At 43.0% G+C, this 21,890-nt stretch overlaps 1 protein-coding gene across 6 annotated transcripts in view; it reads left to right on the top strand.

Annotated features, from left to right (window-relative positions):
• Positions 1-21,890, top strand: part of EIF2AK4 (eukaryotic translation initiation factor 2 alpha kinase 4) — a 107,840-nt gene that overhangs the window by 12,644 nt on the left and 73,306 nt on the right. For 3 of the 6 annotated variants that reach the window (XR_009355511.1, XM_059181134.1, XM_059181135.1), the window contains exons 2-6: positions 3,541-3,653; positions 6,578-6,680; positions 13,088-13,240; positions 16,371-16,451; positions 17,576-17,724. Coding sequence is in view for 5 of the 6 variants with exons in the window: in XM_059181134.1 (XP_059037117.1) it covers positions 3,541-3,653; positions 6,578-6,680; positions 13,088-13,240; positions 16,371-16,451; positions 17,576-17,724 (599 nt within the window). In the remaining variant the exon portion in view is untranslated. Of the gene's footprint in view, positions 1-3,540; positions 3,654-6,577; positions 6,681-13,087; positions 13,241-16,370; positions 16,452-17,575; positions 17,725-21,890 lie in introns of those variants that run through there. The other 3 variants (XM_059181136.1, XM_059181138.1, XM_059181137.1) reach the window with 3 other exon arrangements.

Genomic DNA, 21,890 nt, shown 5'->3' on the forward strand with positions numbered 1-21,890 from the left:
TCATTCTCATGCTCAAACCTTGGAGGCTCCTTGGAGGAAACCCACCAGCCTCTATGTGCTTTTTCTTCTCATGTCCTCTGTCTTTCTGGAAAAGGGCCCCTCCTCCTATGTGTCTCTCTGTGCCCATTGCTGTCTGTCCTCCAACAGAGCCTAATTTTGTCTCTTTCCTCCTCTTCCATAAAATTCCCATCAGCATCCTTACATGCTCTAGTGTCACCCATCTTGAAGACACAACAAGAGCTTTCTCTCTTGATCTCACATCCTCCTCCATCTGTGGCCCCCGTTCTCTGTCCCCTTAATGCCCAAACCTTCCAAAGGACTTGTCCAGATGAGGCGAGTCCTTCTCCCTTAGTGTTCCCTCCTCATCACACCAGGGTCTGTGTTCAGTGCCCTCAGAGCCAGCTCTTGGCAAGGTCACCTGCAGTCCACATAACCCCAGCAGTGGATGCTCTCTGTCCTCCACCTCCTGAGCCTCAGAAGCATCAGTAACAAGACACTTTTCCTTTTGTTTCCTTCCATTGAGGCCAGTCTCTTTGTCCACTTTATCTCAGACACACCTTTCTCCTGCTTTACTTGGTGTCCCCCCTCCCTCCTGTGTTCCAGAAAAACACTGGCCTCCCTTGGGCTTTTTGGAACACATCAACCTCTTGTTCATTTCGAACCTCCTCATGTGCTCTTCCCTCCTGGAATGCTTGGTCTCTGGCTTCTGTTGGCTTTAGGGCAGCGTGCTCAGGTCTGCCTGATGACCACGTCCAAGGATGTTCCCTCATACCTGCTGCAAGTTATTCTTGAAGTAGAGCGTAGGGAGACAAGATGTTACTCTAGGTCTCTGGCTAGAATTAAAAGGGTCTCTGGCTAGAATTAAGGTGACATGAGACAGACTGACAGGAGAAGAGCATGCAGATTTTTACATGTATGTTGGAAACCCCATATGGAGAATAAGACCTGAAGAATTGGCCAGGCCTAAGTGTTTACAGGGTAGGTTGAACAAAGAGGCAGTTGTGAAAAAGTGATGAACATATGGGGAAACTGAAGAAAGATCAGAATTATTTGGCGGAGTTCTGTTTGCATAGAATTCTCTTGGCCTCGGTGTTCTCTGATAATATTTATTTTATTTTTGAATATTTCATTTATTTGACAGAGCATGAACAGGGGTAAGGAGCAGGGGGAGAGAGAGAAGCAGGCGCCCTCCTGAGCAGGGAGCTTGACTCAGGACTCGATCCCGGCACCCTAGGATCATGACCTAACCAGAGGCAGATGCTTAAACCACTGAGCCACGAAGGCATCCTAGGCTATTTCTTTCTTTCCAGTGTAGGTGAGAATCTTTCACACAGGTGTTTTATCTCCTGTTTTCAGGAAGGAAAGAGGGTTAGAGGGCCCTTCTCGTACCTTCTGTTTTTAAGTACCCTTAGCTTAAAAGAGTCCTTACACCAAAGTGGCATATCTTGGGGCAGCTGATTCTGTCATGTCATGTATTCTCTTCGGTAGTACTTTCTGAACTTAGGTATTAATTGTCCACACACACCACCCCATGAGACTGGAAGTTCCATGACAGCTGGAACCACATCTGTTTTCTTACTTCTTGGTGCTCACAGTGCCTGACAAAGTCTGTGCCCATCACTGTGGGCGATGACGTGAGACGGCTGAATGAGTACATGGAAGACCTCGTGGGTTACTGGACGTTTCTCTACATTCACAGAACTGTGCTTCCCTGGAGCCTGACTCCACGGCTTCGAGGAAGCATTAGGATAAAGCCCTACGAAAACTGAGCTTCCATAGATTACACACATCGTTGATGAGAATTTTGTTTGTTATATAATTCAGGGTACTGTAGGTTGTAAATACGTGTTAGAATTTAGTATTGCTGTGTACTTCGTTGCCCCCTCCCCCAATTTTTTGGATACTTTTCCTTTTCTGTGAAATGTGAAAGAAATAACAGTCACATTTCCCTTTTTGCTTTGGCCACCTGGATGTTCCAAGATAAAGTCAAACAAAGCCCAATCACAGCCCCTCAGAGTTGGCAGTAAGTAACAAGGGAGCGGGGATGAAAAAGACACAGGTTGGGAGCCAGAGTTGGATCTGAAATCCAGCCTTGTCACCTGTGTCTTTGGACAAACAGCTGAAAGGTTCTGAGCTTGAACTGCTTCGTCTGTAAAACAGAAACAGTGTCCACCTATAGGGTTGATAAAGTGCCTGGACCATGAGAGTGAATATTTCTTCCCTCAGCCTCCCTTCTCTCATGATATACAGATAATATAAACTGCCTCGAAGCTTTTTAAAAAAAAAAAAAAAAAAAGCATATTTAATAAAGAGCAGTAGAGGGGCGCCTGGGTGGCTCAGTGGGTTAAGCCACTGCCTTCGGCTCAGGTCATGATCTCGGGGTCCTGGGATCGAGTCCCGCATCGGGGTCTCTGCTCAGTGGGGAGCCTGCTTCCTCTCTCTCTGCCTGCCTCTCTGCCTACTTGTGATCTCTCTCTGTCAAATAAATAAATAAAATCTTTAAAAAAAAAAAAAGCAGTAGATGGAATATTTTGTTTTTTTGGTGAAAAGCAGTCAACTGAGAGTGTACCTACGTTTAGAAGAGCCTTGGGTTTCCATGTGGTTGTCACTTGTCGTTATCTCAGTAGTCATATTTCAACTGAAGTTTCCTCTACTCAAGAGGTGCCTGACCCACCTGTCTGAAAAATCTCCCTTACCACTCTGTTCCATCATTCTGCCTGATTTTCTTTATGGCACTCCTCACTATGGAGAATACTCCCTTGTCTTCTCGTGTGTTGGCTAGTTGGGCCTGTGTTTGTCCAACTGACCCCTGTACTCCCAGCCTCTAGAACGTACCCATGCATAACCACGTGATTGGTACACTGTAACATATACTCAGACAGAAGCTCCGTGGAACGTTTTGCTTCACCTCTTAGATAACTTCGAAAAGGAAGATGCAATCTCTCTGGCATAGGCCTTGTTTTTATTTTTTAAAAGAGTTTATTTGGGGCGCCTGGGTGGCTCAGTGGGTTAAGGCCTCTGCCTTCGGCTCGGGTCATGATCCCAGGGTCCAGGATTGAGCCCTGCATTGGGCTCTCTGCTCAGCGGGGTGTCTGCTTCCTCCCTTCTCTGCCTGCCTCTCTGCCTACTTGTGATCTATCTGTCAAATAACTAAATAAAAACTTAAAAGAAAAGATTTTATTTATTTATTTGGCAAGGGACACACACTCAGAGAGAGAGAGAGAGAGAGCACAAGCAGGGGGAGAATGTAAGGCAGAAGAAGGCTTCCCGCTGAGCAGGGAGCCTGATGCGGGGCTCCATTCCATGACCCCGGCATCATGAGCTGAGCCAAAGGCAGACACTTAACAACTGAGCCACCCAGGTGCCCCTAGGCTTTGTTTTAAAACCGTGCTTTAGGAAAAGATGACCAAATACCTGTATAAAAGCACAATTGCACGTAATATTTAGAAAGTAGAACATTGCCGCTAAGATGCTCATTATCTTAATTGCTAACAATTGACGCTCTAGGTGGGAAAAAAAAAGTCTTTTTTTTTCTTTTAGGTCACCGAGCCCCCTGAAATCAATTTAGTTCTGTACCCTCAGGGCCTGACTGGTGAAGAAGTATACGTGCAAGTGGATTTGAGGGTTAGATGCCCACCGACCTACCCAGACGTGTGAGTACATTTATGAATACCTTCCATGTGATACCACTTCTGTTTTCACAGCATAGAAACAGACACGTTAATGGTATTTTCCCCTTCCTGCCTCTGTTTCCCTTAAAACTTTATGTCCTATCCCATATATCATTGAAACCCACATCAGCAGTAGATATTTTCATGAAACCTCATGGTCTCATGGTAAGTCTGCTTATCGTTGTAGAATAGTCACTCCAGATACTAATAATTTCTTCGTGATTAAGTATTTGCTTTCTCTACTTTGTTTAGATTTTATTTATTTGAGAAAGAGAGCATGAGCAGGGGGAGGAGCAGAGGGAGAAGGAGACTCCCAGCTGAGAAGGGCCCAGTGTGGGACTTGATCCTAGGACCCTGGGATCATGACCTGAGCCGAAGGCTAATGCTTAACAGACAGCCACGCAGGTGTCCAACCCAACACATTTTCAGATCTCCACCCACCTCCCCACCACCCTATCCCTGTACTGCCTCCAGATGAGAACCACCGACAGCAAACGCATTGTCAGTCTGTAGTCAAGGATTGTCTCTTTGAAGTCTGTGTGTATTCCGGGGAATCTTGCCTCAGACATTCCACATGGAAAGGCAGATGGGCTTGGATGATGTTCTGTGGTTCGAGCTTACTGTGCAGGGAACAAGTGAAGGAGAAAGACACAGAAAAGGAAGCCATGCCTTACAGAGTGGGTAGGAAATTTACAGAATTTGTTATCCTAACAGCTGCTGGAAAAGGTGAAAGTCCAGATAGGTCAAGGTGAGTTTCTTGAATTTAGTAACCCTCTTTACCTATAACGCTGTGCCTGGAGTAGATACAATAGGTGTTTAGTATTTAATTACTGAATTGGTTAAAGGGTAATTAAGTTTATGAAAGAAAAATAAGGCCATGCCTCTTTGGGTTTTATTTTTCCTGACACCAAATAGGTGGTATGTTTTCGGACTGCTGGGTGCGTAGCAATTCACTTCCTTTTGGACATGAAATAGCATAGTTACTGTAGATCTCATGTGTTAAGGGCTCAGTTACGCAATATTGCAAGTGCCAGTTGCATGTACCATATTTCTGATCAATTGACCAAGAATTTGTGAGCTCCTGCAACCCCCTCAGTGGGTTTGATGCTGTGTTAGAAGAGCCTATAGAACTCAGGAAGGCACTTGACTTATAATTACCAGGTTACTATAAGGGATATAATGCAGGACCAGCCTAATGAAAGAGGCATGTCGGGAAGGAATGTGGTGAGAGTTATGGAATTCCTTTCCCCTGTTGCCATTGAATGGTATCCCCTGGGGGCACAGTCACCCCTGGTTGGGAACCACTGGCTGGAGGGCCATTCTGGTGAAACCCTGATGTGTCCAATTGGTAAAAATAATATGGGATTTTTTTTTAACACCATGGAAATGATTATGAAAAGCTACAAAGCAGTCATTATAATATCAGCTACATAAAATTACAAATTTTGTGGCATGGGCATCAAGAGAAAGCTGGAAAAAAATTTTTAAGTCTAATTAGTATTGTAGATGGATTTTTCATCATTTTGTTGATATTGCTATGTAATGACTGCTGAATTAAATTATGTAAGGCTTGCCTTGGGGAGAACATTCTTACCCTTTGAGAAGACATGGTATAGGAAAACTTTCTTTTTCTACAGAATAGTCCTTCATGTCACCATGTGAGAGTCCTGGGTTAGATCACATGTAGACTCACGACTCTATGGCACTTCTGTTCTTTTTCTCACATATATATACTTCATTCTCTCGGATTGCCATCTGTTTGAGTAGATCATGATGGTGGTAATCTGTGACACTGGAACATTGAGAGAATGCAGAGACCTGATTTGTAAAGGCTTTGCTCAGATAAAAATACCATCAGTTTCTCAGAAATGCTTGTAGGACATAGAGTCATATTCTCTTCTATACAATTAAGCAAAGCCTATTTGATCTCTTGATTTGTTACTGGATACTATTAACTGGGAACCAAGGGGGTCCTGAAGACCGGCTGTTTGAGCTTTAAATGGAGGGTGTTGAGTGTCAGTTGTGCTGGGTGAGGAGAAGTGGGGTGTGCCGGGCATCCTTCTTTTTTTTTTTAATATTTTATTCATTTATCAGAGAGAGAGAGAGAGGGAAGAGAGCGAGCACAGGCAGACAGAACGGCAGGCAGAGGCAGAGGGAGAAGCAGGCTCTCTGCTGAGCAAGGAGCCCGATGTGGGACTCGATCCCAGGACGCTGGGATCATGACCTGAGCCGAAGGCAGCTGCTTAACCAACTGAGCCACCCAGGCGTCCCCCTTCTAAGAACAGAATGGGCAGAGCTTGCCCAGATAGATTCTGCTGTGAGTGGGTGAGCAAGCATTTCCACCTTGTTGACAATCAGGAGTGATGTGATGGAGCACATAGTGGGAATGCTTGAAAGGATCACTGAGGCTTCATTTTTCTTTTTTTTTAAACCTTAAAGATTTTAGGTCCTCTCTACACCCACCATGCGGCTCGACCCACAACCCTGAGATCAAGAGTCACATGCTCTACTGAGTTAGCCAGGTGCCCCATCCAAGGCTTCCTCTTGCCTGGTTGTCTTGCTTTATGCTGGAGCACAGGAGTGAGTCCAGAGCACATGGACTCTTGTGGGTGAATTGTGAAAGTTGGGTTAATTGATGTTGGGGGCAAGCCAGGATCAAGCCCACTAAATCTGGTCATCTGGGGGACTGGCTTCTCCCCCAGGGGCTGCAGGTGACCCCACGTGAAGCACTGTGTTGACAGAGTTGCTGGGACGCAGTTGAAATCCTTGGAAATGGAGGAATATGGTACTAGGGGTGTAGAGGCCTGTATGAAATCCCTGTGTTCAGTGCTTGGACTTAGCAAATATTTATTAATGCAAAGAAGCCATACTTCTTGGAGTAACTCCTTTTTGTCTTTCTTTTCCAGAGTCCCTGAAATAGAGTTAAAGAATGCCAAAGGTCTGTCAAATGAAAGTGTTAATTTATTAAAATCCCATCTAGAGAAAGTGGCCAAAAAACATTGTGGAGAGGTAAGATATGTTTAACTGGAGTTGTAAGAGGGCAGTGGAAACCTCATCCCCCTCACCTGTGTTTGCCTTCCTGCCTTCTCTTGGGCTTAGAGGCTGTTCTGTGGCACTTCCAACCTAATGTTGACTAGAATGTTTTGTTTCTTTAATGTACAGTTTTTATGAATGACAAATTGTAGAGTATATATGGAGGGTACATTGCTGATTCATAATTTTTCCATTAAGAGTCCATGTGACCCTGGCCATACTGTTGGCCCAGTTTAGATCGGGCATCGTAACCTGATCTTGACCTGAACCTTGACGTTGGAAAATGTGTGTGGGCAAATGATTTTGGATTGAATTTTGCCACCTCTCCCTGTTGCATATCAGAAGAGCTCACCGTTTCCCTTCTCAGTGATTAGTGACATACTCCACTCCTTCAACGTCCATTTTGTACTTGAGCATTTCCATTTAGTTCAGCATTCTTTTGTAGTCCTCTGCACATCAGGGTATATGTGAGTTCTCCCTTGGGTGACAGAACTCTCTGGAAAGCTAGACTAGGTGACTTCCTGGGGCAGCAGGTTACTGTGGGCTTCTTAGGTCAAACCAGTTCTCTTCAAATATGAGCCATCTTTCCTCACTCAGGCAGCTCATGCTTAAGGATCCCATCCTGTAAAAACAGAGAAGAGTTAAGTAATGACTTACCCCAGGTCTCCATGTCTCTTTTGGACCTCTATGAAAGTGACTGGACTGTTTTTTGGTTGCATTCTGGATCACAGGAGTCACAGCAGGACCTACCCCTTGGTTACTGTTTCCAAGATTTCTGGTAATTTCTTGAGCTACAGAGAGACTGAGGAACAGCCTGAACAAAAAGCTAGGCCCTGGGGATTACTGCAGAGTTCTTTCTCATGCAGTCTGCTATTCTCAATGAAAAATAATATGGAGTTATACTGAAAATTCAACTATAGAATCCTTTGGTTTCTTGGATTCATGATGTGTGATTTTTTTTTTTTTTAAAGATTTTCTTTATTTATTTGACAGATCACAAGTAGGCAGAGAGAGAGAGGAAGGGAAGCAGGCTCCCTGCTGAGCAGAGAGCCCGATGTGGGGCTCGATCCCAGGACCCTGGGATCATGACCTGAGCTGAAGGCAGAGGCTTTAACCCACTGAACCACCCAGGCGCCCCTTGATGTGTGATTTTTTTTTTTTTTTTAAAGATTTTATTTATTTATTTGACAGAGAGAGATGACAAGTAGGCAGAGAGGCAGGCAGAGAGAGAGAGGAGGAAGCAGGCTCCCCGCTGAGCAGAGAGCCCCATGCGGGACTCGATCCCAGGACCCTGAGATCATGACCTGAGCCGAAGGCAGCGGCTTAACCCACTGAGCCACCCAGGCGCCCTGATGTGTGATTTTTTAAAAAATATTTTTGCCTTATTTATTTTTCATAATTCAGTGTTAACTATAATCACTGAGCTGTACATTAGATCCCCAGAACTTAGTCTTTTTTTTTTTTTTTAAAGATTTTATTTATTTATTTGACAGACAGAAATCACAAGTAGGTAGAGAGAGAGAGCGAGGAGGAAGCAGGCTCCCTGCCGAGCACAGAGCCCAATGCGGAACTTGATCCCAGGATCCTGGGATGATGACCTGAGCCGAAGGCAGAGGCTTTAACCCACTGAGCCACCCAGGCGCCCCCCAGAACTTAGTCTTACTCTTTGTACACTTTGACCAGGATCCCCTCTTTTCTCCAACCCCCTGGCTCCTGGTAACCACCACTCCAGTCTCTGTTTTTATGGGTTTGGTTTTTTTCAATTAAGTGAGATCATACAGTATTAGTCTTTCTCAGTCTGACTTATTTCACTTAGCGTAATGCCCTCAGGATCCATCCATGTAATTGGAACAGCGGGGCATCCTTTCTTATGGCCAAATAATGTTCCATTGCATTGATATACCACATCTTCATTCATTCATCTATTGACAGATACTGTATTGCTTTCATAACTTGGCTATTTTAAATAATGCTGCAATAACATGGGAATGCAGGGATCTCTTCAAGATCCTGGGGGTGCCTGGGTGGCTTAGTGGTTAAATCCTCTGCCTTCAGCTCAGGTCATAATCTCAGAGTCCTGGGATCAAGCCCCACATCGGGCTCTCTGCTCAGCGGGGAACCTGCTTCCTCCTCTCTCTCTGCCTGCATCTCTGCTACTTGTGATCTCTGCCTGTCAAATAAATAAATAAAATCTTAAAAAAAAAAAAAAAAGTTCCTGTATTCACCTCCTTTGCATATGTACTCAGAAGTGCGAGTTGCTGGATCATATCATAGTTGTTTTTGCTATTGGTTTTTTTTTTTTTTGGAGGATCCTCCATATTGTTTTCCATAATGGTTGAACCAGTTTCATTCCCACCAACAGTGCATACGGGTTCCCTTTTTGCCACATCCTTGCCAGTTTCTGCTATTCCTCGTCTTTTTGATGACAGCCATTCTGACTGGTGTGAGGTGATAGCTTATTGTGGTTTTGATTTCCATTTCCTCAATGATGAGTGATGTTCAGCATCTTTTCATGTGTCTCTTGGCCATCTTAATATCTTCTTTGGAAAAATGTCTATTCAGATCCTCTGCCTGTTTTCTATTTGGATCATTTGGGGGGTTTTGCTGTTAAAGTTCTGAGTTCGTTCTATATTTTGGATGTTAGCTCTCTCTTTTTTTTTTTTTAAAGATTTTATTTATTTATTTGACAGAGAGAAATCACAAGTAGACAGAGAGGCAGGCAGAGAGAGAGAGGAGGAAGCAGACTCCCTGCTGAGCAGAGAGCCCGATGCGGGACTCGATCCCAGGACCCTGAGATCACGACCTGAGCCGAAGGCAGCGGCTTAACCCACTGAGCCACCCAGGCGCCCCGGATGTTAGCTCTTTATCAGAAACATGTTTTGCAAATATTTTCCCCCATTCCATAGGTTGTCTTTTCATTTTGTGGATGGTTTCCTAAAATTTGATGAAATCCCACTTGTTTACTTTCACTTTTGATGCCTGTTCTTGGGCGTTATTTTAAATTATATTTTTTATTTTGAGCTAATTACAGATTCATATGCAGTTTTAAGAAATAATACTAAGAGATTCCATGGAGTCTGTACTGAGCTTCAAGGCTGTTATATAAGTGGAATCATGTATTATGTAACTCTTGGGACCAGCTTTCTCTTCACCCGGCATAATGCTCTGGAGACCCATCCAGATTGTTGGAATGTAACTTCCTGTTACTAGGTAGTATTCTGTGGTATAGATACACCGCTGCTGATTTATCCATCTACCAGGTGAAAGATATCAATTGTTTCTAGTTTTTGGCTATTAAAAATAAAGCTGTGGGGGCACCTGGGTGGCTCAGTCAGTTAAACGTCTGACTCCTGATTTCAGCTCAGGTTACGATCTCAGGGTCTGTGAGATCAAGCCCCGCACTGAGCGTGGAGTCTGTTGGAGATTCTCTCTCCCTCTGCCCCCTCTCTCACATTCTGTCTCTTAAATAAAAAAGAAAAAAGAAAAGATGCCTGGGTGGCTCAGTGGGTGAAGCCTCTGCCTTCAGCTCAGGTCATGATCTCAGGGTCTCTGGGATGAGAGCCTGCTTCCACCTCTCCCTCTGCCTGCCTCTCTGCCTACTTGTGATGTTTCTGTAAAATAAATAAAATCTTGAAAGAAAAAAAAATCATTATAATCATTCACATATGTTTTTATGGGAACATAAGTTTTCAATTCTCCTCAGAATAAATGCCCAGAAGTGCAGTTGTTGGTATACGGAAGCTGCATGTTAAATTTTTGAAGCAGCTGTCACACTTTTCCAATACTACCTTACATTCCCAGCAGCAATATGTGAGTGATCCAGTTTCTCCACACCCTTGCCAGCATTTGATGTTGTTACTTTTTTAAAAATCTTTTTTTTTTAAGATTTTATTTATTTATTTGATAGACAGAGATCACAAGCAGGCAGAGAGAGGAGGAAGCAGGCTCCCTGCTGAGCAGAGAACCCGATGTGGGCCTCGATCCCAGGACCCTGGGACCGTGACCTGAGCCAAAAGCAGAGGCTTTAACCCACTGAGCCACCCAGGCGCCCCATTGTTGTCACTTTGTAATTTCAGCTGTGTTCTAATAGATGCGGTGGGTGGTTATTTATTTATTTTTGATGGTGGTTATTTTTATGTGTCAAACTTGCTAGACTGTGGTACCCACAGCATTGCCCTAGATGTTTTTCTTTTTGTTCTTTATTTTTAAAGATTTTATTTATCTGATGAGAGAGAGAGAGCCAGAGAGCACCAGCAGGTGGGGAGGGGTGGAGGGAGAAGCAGATTCCCTCGTGAGCAGGGAGCCCTATTCGGGTCTCCATCCCAGGCCCCTGGGATTATGACCTGAGCCAAAGACAGACACCCAACCACCTAACCCACTTAACCCACCCCTCTAGATGTTTCTACGGAGGTATTTTTTAGATGAGGTTAACCTTTAAATCTGTAGACTTTGGGTTAAGCAGATTATCCTCCATAATGTGGGTGGGCCTCATCTAATCAATTGTGGGTTTTAACTGAGAAAGACTGGCTTTTCTGGAAGCAGGGTAACTACCAGAGGATGGCTGTTAGATGGGACCTGCTGGGTCCCCAGCCTGCTGGTCTACTCCAAATATTCTGGACTCTCCACCCTCTATAATTGCATGAGTCAGTTCCTTAAAATCAGTCTCTCCCTGTGTGAATGGCATGCGAGTGAGCGTGTGTGCGCACGCCACCCCCCCCATCCTATTGGTTCTGTTTCTCTGGAGAACCCTGGTTAATACAGATGCATATCCTGAGGCGATGGTGGAGTGAGGTCACATTTGAACAGGGTGCTGAGAGGAGCAGGACAATCAGCTGGGTAGCTACACAGGGAGAGAAGGACAAGAGCCAATTTGGAAAGTAGTTCTTACTTTCATCTAGTCTCACATATTGTATCTGATGGGTTTGTACGAAAATGCTAGTCATTTAAATCAATTGACAAAAGAAGAACCCTCCACTGTGTGGCTCCTGTCTCCTTTCTGGTATAGAAGTGGTTTCTCCGACAGAATAGGAACTGCCTACTTACCCCAGCTTTTCTTTCTTTCTTTCTTTTTTTTTTTTTTTTTAAGATTTCATTTATTTATTTCACAGAGATCACAGGTAGGCAGAGGCAGGCCGGGTGGAGGACAGGGGGGAGCAGGCTCCCCGCTGAGCAGAGAGCTGATGTGGGGCTCAGTCCCAGGACCCTGAGATCATGACCTGAGCCGAAGGCAGAGGCTTAGCCCACTGAGCCACCCAGGTGCCCCTCCCCAGCTTTTCTTAGAAGAGCTCTTTGAAGAACTTGGCCTCGTAGACTCTGGCTTAGTGTTTGTCAACTGTCAAGTGAAGTTCATCCAGTGATTGGCACAGCTTCTGCTACAATTAAAAAACATACGAACTTCCCCCAATAATAGCTGTAGTGTCTTTGCATGTACTCCTTGAGAGAAAGGTGGCATGAACACCATGTGAACGAACTTCATATTCTTGTGCATAGTGACCTTTATTACTAATTATCACCCTCTTTTAAGTCCTTTTAGAAATAAGACTTTTTAAACTACTTTATTGTGATTGAGGAAAAAGACATTTCAGAATGGTGGTCATCATCTGTGGAAGGAAGGAGCTTGGCACTCTTGACCTCTCTGGGGTTGGGGCAGTCAGTGTAGGGTCCCAGAAACCTTTGTTTTATGAGTTTACCAGCCCAGATAAGATTTATGACTCCTCCAGGTATGAGAAAGTGGCTCTAGTGTTCCCATAAACAAAGTCTGAGACGGGGGCATTTTTTCCTTCTGGTGGTGTCCATGAATGCTTCCCTCGGTGGAAATGGAATGTTTGCTTAGTAGTTATTGATCAGCTTCTACTCTTGTTACTCACAGGGAGCTAGTGAGGCCTTTACGTATTTGCCTCTGTACCCCAAAGAATGTTTTCAGTACACTGTATGGAGCGATGAAAGTTCTCACTGTGGCAATGATTCTTCTGCTATCATTTCTTAGACGGGTCTTCTAGTTGGCAAAGTACTTTATTTTTATGCCGTGTTAAATATTTTATCAGATTTATTTGTACACTAAATACTTGTCCAGAAAAATAGTTTGTCAGATTTACGGTACAGAAGATGCCAGTAAAGTTGAATAGGACCGTAAAAGAAGAAGGAAGCTTTTTATTTAGCTAGGTAGTGATTTGTCTTGATAGCAGCACAATGGGGTAAGTCTTATAAAAGCTTTTTCCTGCTGTGATTGCATCAGATATGGAATTCAGCAAAGGTCCTTTCCAAGTTGAGTATCACTGTTGTAAGTGGGCCTCTGACTGCCTGCATCCTTTCCTGAAGTCTCCTTTGGGCCCTGTCTTCCCATTACTTGACCAGTTGTGGTTGACTTTCCTCTGTATGTTTAGGTGATGATATTTGAACTGGCCGACCACGTGCAGTCATTTCTCAGCGAGCATAACAAGCCCCCTCCCAAGTCTTTCCATGAAGAAATGCTAGAAAGGCGGGCTCAGGAAGAGCAGCGGAGGCTGTTGGAGGCCAAGCAGAAGGTGGAACAGGAGGTGAGACCCTGGTCACTACCAGTGGCCAGGCCCAGAAGTCGACAGGCTTCTGTCAGTTTTAACTCTGTCTCTGCCCACACACTAATCTGTATTTCAGTTTTGCTCAGCATGTGCTTCGAGCAGTGGAGATTCATGTGAGAGGAGGCCCAGAGAGTAACTGAGAAATATGGTGGTGGTTTCCTCCCCCACAGATACCAGTGTTGCTCCTAGAACCCTCCATCTAGTCCAGGTCTTTAAAGAAAAGAAAGAAAAAACGTTTGTTTCACTAAACTTCTTGTGGTCTCTCTGAGCTTGTGAAGCTGTGCAGGAATTCACTGAGCTTTACAGGCTGTTTTCTTCCCTCGGTGACATACGAATCTACTGTCCAAATGAGTAGCAAAAGCCAGAGATAGAACTCTTTTTACGTGCCCTAACCATTTGTATTTTTATTTCAATCTCTTTTTGTATTTTTTCTTCAATCTCTTTGCACGAGGATGTGCACTCCTATATTATATTTTTAAAATCCTTTAATGAAAGATAAAAATACATATCCAAGGTTTTTTCTTTTTTCTTTCCTAAGTTTCCTTCTTGATTTTAAAAAATTTTTTAAAAGATTGTATTTGTTTAACAGAGAGAGACACAGCGAGAGAGGGAACACAAGGAGGGGGAGAGGGAGACGGAGAAGCAGGCTCCCACCTGAGTAAGGAGTCCTATGCGGGGCTCAATCCCAGGACCCTGGGATCATGACCTGAGCCGAAGGCAGAGGCTTAGTGAGTCTGTCACCCAGGTGCTCTGTCCCTCTTGATTTTTAACTTATTCTCTGTTCATTCTTTTAATCAACTTACCTAGAACTTTTTGGGGGGTGGTTTATTAAAATGAGCATCTGAAGTGGCCCCCCCCAGACATTTCCTAGTACAATAAATAATCCTTTATCCTTACTTGATTTGTAATACTTCCTGAAAGGTGTATTTTAACTATATATTCATTTGTGAATTACCCATTTTGTTTAGTTCATCTTTTTTTCTTGAGTCCCTACCACATTCTGAATCAATGTATCTTTTTTGCTGTTTTAAGATGTGGAAAGTCGGGGACCCTGGGTGGCTCAGTGGGTTGAAACCTCTGCCTTTGGCTCAGGTCATGATACCGGGGTCGTGGGATCGAGCCCCGTGTCGGGCTCTCTGCTCAGCAGGGAGCTTGCTTTCTCCTCTCTCTCTGCCTGCCTCTCTGTCTGCTTGTGATCTCTCTCTGTCAAATAAATAAATAAAATATTTTTAAAAGAAGATGTGGAAAGTCAAGTCCCCTTCCCTTCACCTTCCATTATACTTTTCTTTTTCCCCTCAGCCATTCTCACCATTTATTCTTACAGATGAGCTGCCGGATCGCTCTCTCAAATTCAAACCAAACTCTGCCCTAGACTTACACATTCACTTAGGAAGAATTGACACCTTGGCAATACTTGGACTCTATCCAGGATTGTTGGTCTGCTTATTCTTAGCTCTTGGTGAGGCTTTCTAGTTTTCTTCCTGTAGATGTTACTGTTTCTTAGTTACTTCCAAGGTTTTGTTATTCTGCCTTTCTTAGGTTCTTGCTCTTGGTTCTTCCTCACCACCCCCCACTTCATTTTGTTCATGGTAACACATGTCTTGTTGTGGGCGCCATTCATGTGTTACTTCTGATCTTCTAGTTAATCCTGTAGCCTAGATATATCATTTAGAGTTTAAAGTTCCTTATTTTCATTGTTTTCAGGAAGACATGTTTTTATTAGCTAGTGAGTATTTAGCCAGCTCTCTTGTTTTGGTATATTGTTTACTTATAATTTGGGGGTATTTTTTTTATTTTGTATTATTGCTGATACAGTTTTCGGTGAGTCTCTTAATGGTTTTGATATCTACAAACTAGAATTTTAGGGGACTCATAAAAAAACAAAACAAAACAAAAAAAACAACCCCCCCCCCAACTATTTTTCCCAACCTAAATTCAGTCTCACTTGAGGAGTAGATACGTGAGGCAAACGGATGCAAATCAAAATACCACTTTTATTTTATTTATTTTTTAAAGATTTTATTTATTTATTTGACAGAAAGAGACAGGAAGAGAGAGAACACAAGCAGGGGGCGTGGGAGAGGGAGAAGCAGGCTTCCTGCCAATCAGGGAGCCGGATGCAGGGCTCGATCCTAGGACCCTGGGATTATGACCTGAGCCTAAGGCAGACGCCTAGTGACTGAGCCACACACACATCCCCAAAGTACCACTTTTTTGTTTGTTTGTTTTGTTTTGTTTTGTTTCCAAAGTACCACTTTTAATACTGAGAAAACTAGAGCATCGAGCTGAGGGTCTGTGGCATGTGGGGATGGTGCCTAAGCCACTGCCACCCCAGGTCCTGGCACTGATGACAGCTCAGCCCACCTGCAACAAGGGGACCTCACCCTCTGTGGTGGGGGGAGCAGACCCCAGCGCTTGTTCTCCACAGACAGGGAGACATGGAGGAGGAGGGGCAAGGTCAGGATGGGAGGCTGCTGTAGGGGAAGTCTCTCCAGGTGGAAGCATGAGAAGTGCTGAGTCCCTCCCCCACACAGTCCAGAGACCTCACTAACCAGGAGCAAGTAGTGCATAAGAGCTGATGAAACTGCGTAACTACAGTTTGTTGTAAGATTCTGTATAATCAGGCCCTTTTGGAAGGGAGGGCTTGAATCCTAGAGATGCAGAAGGTTTTGGGGGTGCTCAGTGGGTTGGGTGTCCAACTCTTGCTCTTGGCTCAGGTCATGATCTCAGAGATGAGGTCTGTGTCAGGCTCCATGTTTGTCATCGAGTGTGTTTGTCTTGAGCTCGCTCTCTCTCTCTCTCTCTCTCATAAATGGATAAATACAATCTTAGGGGTGCCTGGGTGGCTCAGATGGTTGAGTGTCTGCCTTCGGCTGATGTCATGTCCTGGGGTGGAGACCCACGTCAGGCTCCTGGCTCGGTCTTCTTCTCCCTCTCCCTATGCCTCTCCTCCTGCACATGCTCTCTCTCTCTCTCTCTATTACTCTGTCTCAAAACAAAAACAAAAACAAAACTTAAACAGAAGTGCTAAAGGTTTTTTGTGATTGTAGGATTTATATGTTGTCTGGGTTTCAGAGATTGGCATTTGATGCACTGTGATTTATTTCAGCAACGTGAGATCCTTCATGAGATTCAGAGAAGGAAAGAAGAGATCAAAGAAGAGAGAAAAAGAAAAGAAATGGCTAAGCAGGTACTCTGTGAATTGTACCACACTAAAATAGTCTACATTTTGCAAAACATAAAGTGTTTTTTCCATCGATGATGTTTTCCTCTCCTGTGTTATTACCAATAGTAAAGCTGGAAATGAAGCACTAAAAAAAATCCCCCAAATACCATTCATTGTGTATTTCAGATTCCCCAAATGGAAGTAAAATTTAGAGTTGTATGTTATCTGTAGATGACACAGGCTGAGAGAATGACAGTTGTTTATCAAATGAATCGGGGAGAACAGAGATGGAAGCTTTGATAATTAACCCAGATCGGAATTCTTAGAGCATACTTGGAAAATACAACTATTTGTTCAGCTGAAGAGTGAATGGAAATCCTATGGATATGCTGGCGATTTCATTCAATCATGGAAAAGAAGGATCCAACAGGGGAGGTTTAAAAAGCAGTGATGGAAAAAGATAAAGTCCTTTTTCTGTATTTTTCCTGAGTCCGGCTTGGTCAAAACACCAGTTAGAATTATGCCATTTAACTTAAGGGCAACTCTGAGGGGTGGTGGGAGGCACTGATGTCTGAGTAAGCAGTATCTGGCTTAAAGCTTTGGTGTTTTGACTGCCAGCTCTGTGACCTTGACAGGTGACACTAAATGTGACTCATTTTCCTCATCCCTTAAAATGGTTATGCCAACTGTTGATGCCTCCCTTCCCTCTCTTGTAGTTATTCCCATAGATAAATGTCCTGTCCTCAGTGAAAGTACAGAGCCATACACAAATGTAAGGTGATCTAGGACTGCTTCCACCAGCCCTGTCTTACTCTGATCCCACCCACCCAGCTATATGCTCCCTCTTTCAATGCCTCCTCCCTCTGTTCACCCCCTCTTGCACTTTTCCCTGACTTGTCACGCATCTTGTAAGATTCTAAGCATTTTTCATTTATAAAATTCACATTCTCTTCATACTGTGACCTGGTCTTCAGTTCTTGAAGCAGTACATGTCTGGACGTTAAATTTTTAAAAGTTCAAGTTTATTACACCTGAAAGCATTCAGCTTAAGAAGAGTCACACTCCCTACTGAATTAATGTTTAGGTACCATGATTTTCTTTGACTTATGACTTGTATTTTAAGTAGGTTTTACTTTTCTTTCTTCTAGGAGCGTTTGGAAATTGCTAATTTATCAAACCAAGATCAGAACTCTAGGAAAGACCCAGGAGGACACAGACCGTCTGCCATTCTACATGGAGGCTCTCCGGACTTTGTGGGAAATGGCAAACATCGGACCAACTCTTCCGGAAGGTCAAGGTACGTCCCTGGGATTTCTGATTTCTTTAGAAGGATGAAGGCTATGGTACAGATAAAACGGCTTGCAATGACATGTGATGGAATTTTCAGGGAATAGATTTAGTAACTTTTTCAAAGCCTCTACGTCTTAATGTATTGGCAATATAAAATAAAATTTTCATTTGTTCTAACTCATTCCAAGTATCCTTCTTAAAAAAATTTTTAAGTTTTTATTTTAATTCTAGTTAGTTAACATACAGTGTTATATTCATTTCAGGTGTGCAATATAGTGGTTCAGCAGTTCCATACATTACCTGGTGCTCAACACCAGTGCCCTCCTTAATCCCCATCACCTATTTTATCCATGCCCCCACCCACTCTCCTCTAATTACCATCAGTTTGTTCTACGTAGCTAAGATTCCTTTCCTTCTTTTTCTTTTTCCTTCCTTCCTTCCTTCCCTCCTTTCAAGATTTTATTTATTTGAGAGAGAGAGAGCACAAGTAGGGGGAGCAGCAGTGGGAGGGGGAGAAACAGGATCCTTGCTGAGTGGGGATCCCGACACAGGGCTTGATCCCAGGACTCTAGCATCATGACCTGAACCAAAGGCAGACGCTGAACTGACTGAGCCACCTGGGCACCCTTAAGATTCCTCTTCTTGATTTGTTCTCTTACTTTTTTCCTTTTGCTTGTCTTGTTTCATAAATTGCACATATGAGTGAAATGGTTTCTATCTTTCTCTGACTAATTTCGCTAAGCATTGTATTCTCTAGCTTCATCCATTTGTTACAAATGGCAGGATTTCATTCTTTTTTTAATGGCTGAATAGTTTTTCATTTTGTATACATACCACATTTTCTTTATCCGTTTGTCAACTGGTGGACACTGGGCTGCTCCCTTATGTTGGCTGTTGTAAATAATGCTGCAGTAAACATAGGGGTACATGTATTCCTTTGAATTAGTGTTCTTGTATTTTTGGGGTAAATACCCAGTAGTATGATTGCTAGATTATAAGGTTGTTCTATTTTTAACTTTTTAGGGAACCTCCATATTGTTTTCCAGAGTGGTTACACCAGTTGGGACTTCCCAGTGCATGAGGGTTCCCTACTCCACATCCTTGGCAACACTAGTTTCCTGTGTTGTTGATTTCAGCCATTCTGACAGGTGTGAGGTGATATCTCACTGTGGTTTTGATTTGCATTTCCCTGGGGGGGGTGGGGAGTGATGTTGAGCATCTTCTCATGTGTCTGTTGGCCCTCTGGATGTCTTTGGAGAAATGCTGTTCATTCGTGTCTTGTCTTGTGACCATTTTTTAAGTGGATTATTCTTTTGGGGGGTATTGAGTTGTAGAAGTTCTTTATATATTTTGGACACTAACTCTTTATTAGGTATGTCATTTGTCAATCTCTTCTCCCATTTAGTAAGTTGCCTTTTATTTAGTTCTGTTGATTGTTCCCTTTGCTGTGCATGAGGTTTTTATTTTTGATGTAGTCCCAAAGACCCTGGGATCATGACCTGAGCCAAAGGCAGACACTTAACCAACTGAGTCACCCCCAGGCACCTCCCAGTAGTTTGTTTTTGCTTTTGTTTCCCTTGCCTCCAGAGACATATCTAGAAAAATGTTGCTGTGGATGGTGTCAGAGGACTACTGGCTGTGAACCCTCCTGTGATTTTTAGAATTTCAGGAATCACATTTAGGGCTTTAATCCATTTTGAAATTATTTTTGTGGATGGTGTGAGAAAGTGATCCAGTTTCATTCTTTAGCATGTAGCTGTCCAGTTTTCCCAACACCATTTGTTGAAGAGACTGTCCTTTTCCCTTTAGGTGTTCTTTCCTGCTTTGTCAAAGATTGACCATATAATTGTGGGTTTATTTCTGGATTTTCTCTTCTGTTCCTCTGATTTATTGTCTGTTCTTGTGCCAGTACTGTACTATCTTGATTACTACAGTTTTGTACTATAACTTTAAGTCCAGAACTGTGATGCCTCCAACTCATTATACATATCTTTAATTAAACTAGTTTTATAGCTCATTCCTCTTTATAATGGCCTATAACGCTCCAGTCTTGCCCCCAGTGCAGCTCCATCTGACTTCTAATGATCTAACTGCTCAGTAAGTGAGTTTTAAAATTTTCTTCCGTTGGAATCATCATCCAGTGAAATTTTCACACTGTATGTGTTTTCAGTCTGTAACTCAGTAGGTCCCACCACAGATATTCCAAAATGGACACAGGTATAGAAGATCCTCTACATGAGAATGGGAACCCCAGTTTGCTGCCATGGCGCCCCTCTCTGACTGCTGAGGACACTGGGCTTCCCCCTTGTCACAGGTGTATACTGGGTTTCTTTCCTTTTACCAGAGATCCCATGAAAGATACTACATCTTCCTCTACATCCTTTTCTACTGAAGAATGAAGCTTCTTTGTTTATTGTAACCCCTGTGGGCAGGAGGGAATTTTAGTGCAGAACCCATTTATAAGTGGTGGGGGATTAAAACCATGTAGTTACTATAAATCAGCTTCTTTATGTGTTTATCTCTCACGAGACTCTACGCAGCACTTAAAACTAACATGTTTCTTCAGTGAAAAGAAACATTTAGGTACCAACGAAAGACTTGAATAAACTTATAGTCTATTTATAAGAAAAAACTATTTCAGTTCTTTCCCTAATTACCTACTTTATAATTTCTTTCCTAATTATCTACTTTTAAAAAATCACCTTAGAAGTAATTTTGGTATTGTTTAACCACCTGCTGTTAAGGTAAACTAAATGTTTTCTTGAGTACTGTTTCTGGAGTCCATTCCATTTTAAGATTGTAACTCCTTATACCAATTTAGAGTATTTTTGCTTGCAACTGGGCTTCCAGTAGGCAACATAGTTGGAAGTTGTCAGAGTGATTCACTAGGAAGTATTTGACCAATTCCTATTGTGTTAGGAATGGGAATAAATCAGTACTACGGAGAAGTCTTTCTGGCTATACAAAAAGCAGTCTTTTAAGGTTGAAACATTTCCATTTTTGTGGCAGTTACTGGGTCTGAGATTGGACTTGCTTTTGAAATCAAAGATCATTAGCACGTTTATTTAAGAAAGGATGGGAAAATCTCTCTCCTTGACATAGGAAAAATAACTTTTTACATAATGCTTTGGAAACATTTGTATGTCTTAGATAGAAGCATATTCCATGAGCATCCAAGAAGGAACATGAGAAGATTTTTTTTTTTAATTTTTTTAAAGTTTTTTTGAGAGATTGTTTTCATCTATGATTTGCCAAAATTGTTGCACATACCTGCATAGAACTCAGTCACTGTGTTGGCTACTGAGTAGGGAAGGAGGAATCCTTTCTTTCAAGTTCAGTTGAGTTGCTTTTTTTGGTTACAAAATAGAAAGCCCTAGATGAACAAAAGTACTTCATGATGTACTCTTGATTCTCCTTCTTCTTGCTATTCATTGGTCTCTTGTGGTTGAAAAGCCAAAGGAAATAAGCAAAGCGTTCCATTTTATTCTTTCAGTTAGTGGATACATTTAGTAGAGATGGTAGAGAAGACCTTGTCATCAATACTGTCAGTAGGGCAGTACTTGAATTGGCTATGACTAAAGGCAATAACATCTAGAACCATGTTTGTCCATTCATTGAATAGATAATGAGCACCTACTAAATGCCAGACACTGTTGCGAATCCTGGACATTCAGTAAACAAGATCAAGAAGGACTCAGGCTTCATGGAGCTTCTATTCCGGTTGGAGGAGACTGTCCAGAAGCGACAAAGAAAATGTCAGATAGTGACTAGTGCTCTGCAGAGAAATAGAGTAGTCCATGTTGAAGAAAAGCTGCATAGCTACTTTAGATTGGGAGTTGGGAGGAAAGAGTACATGAGTGACTACAGGAAAATGGTTTTAGGTTGGGGGGTACCAGAGCTGGATGATGAGGAGGAGGCAGCCAGAGTTGGAGGGCAGCCACTGTAGAAGACTGGAGGCTGGCATGGACTTGTTGTGCACAGAGCTCATCAAATAGCAGAACAGTGTGGATAAAAGTAGGGCGCATGGGGCAAGCTGGGACAGGTCCCAGAGGGCTTTGTTGGCCAGGTCAGGAGTTCAGGTGTAATGAGAAGCTTTGGGGGTTTTTACGTAGGAATAAGATCTCATCAGAGTCATAGTGTGGGAAGTTCTTCCTGGCTATAAGCAGAGAGTGG

This window comes from Mustela lutreola, chromosome 7 (genome assembly GCF_030435805.1).
Source record: "Mustela lutreola isolate mMusLut2 chromosome 7, mMusLut2.pri, whole genome shotgun sequence".
Lineage (NCBI taxonomy): Eukaryota > Metazoa > Chordata > Mammalia > Carnivora > Mustelidae > Mustela > Mustela lutreola.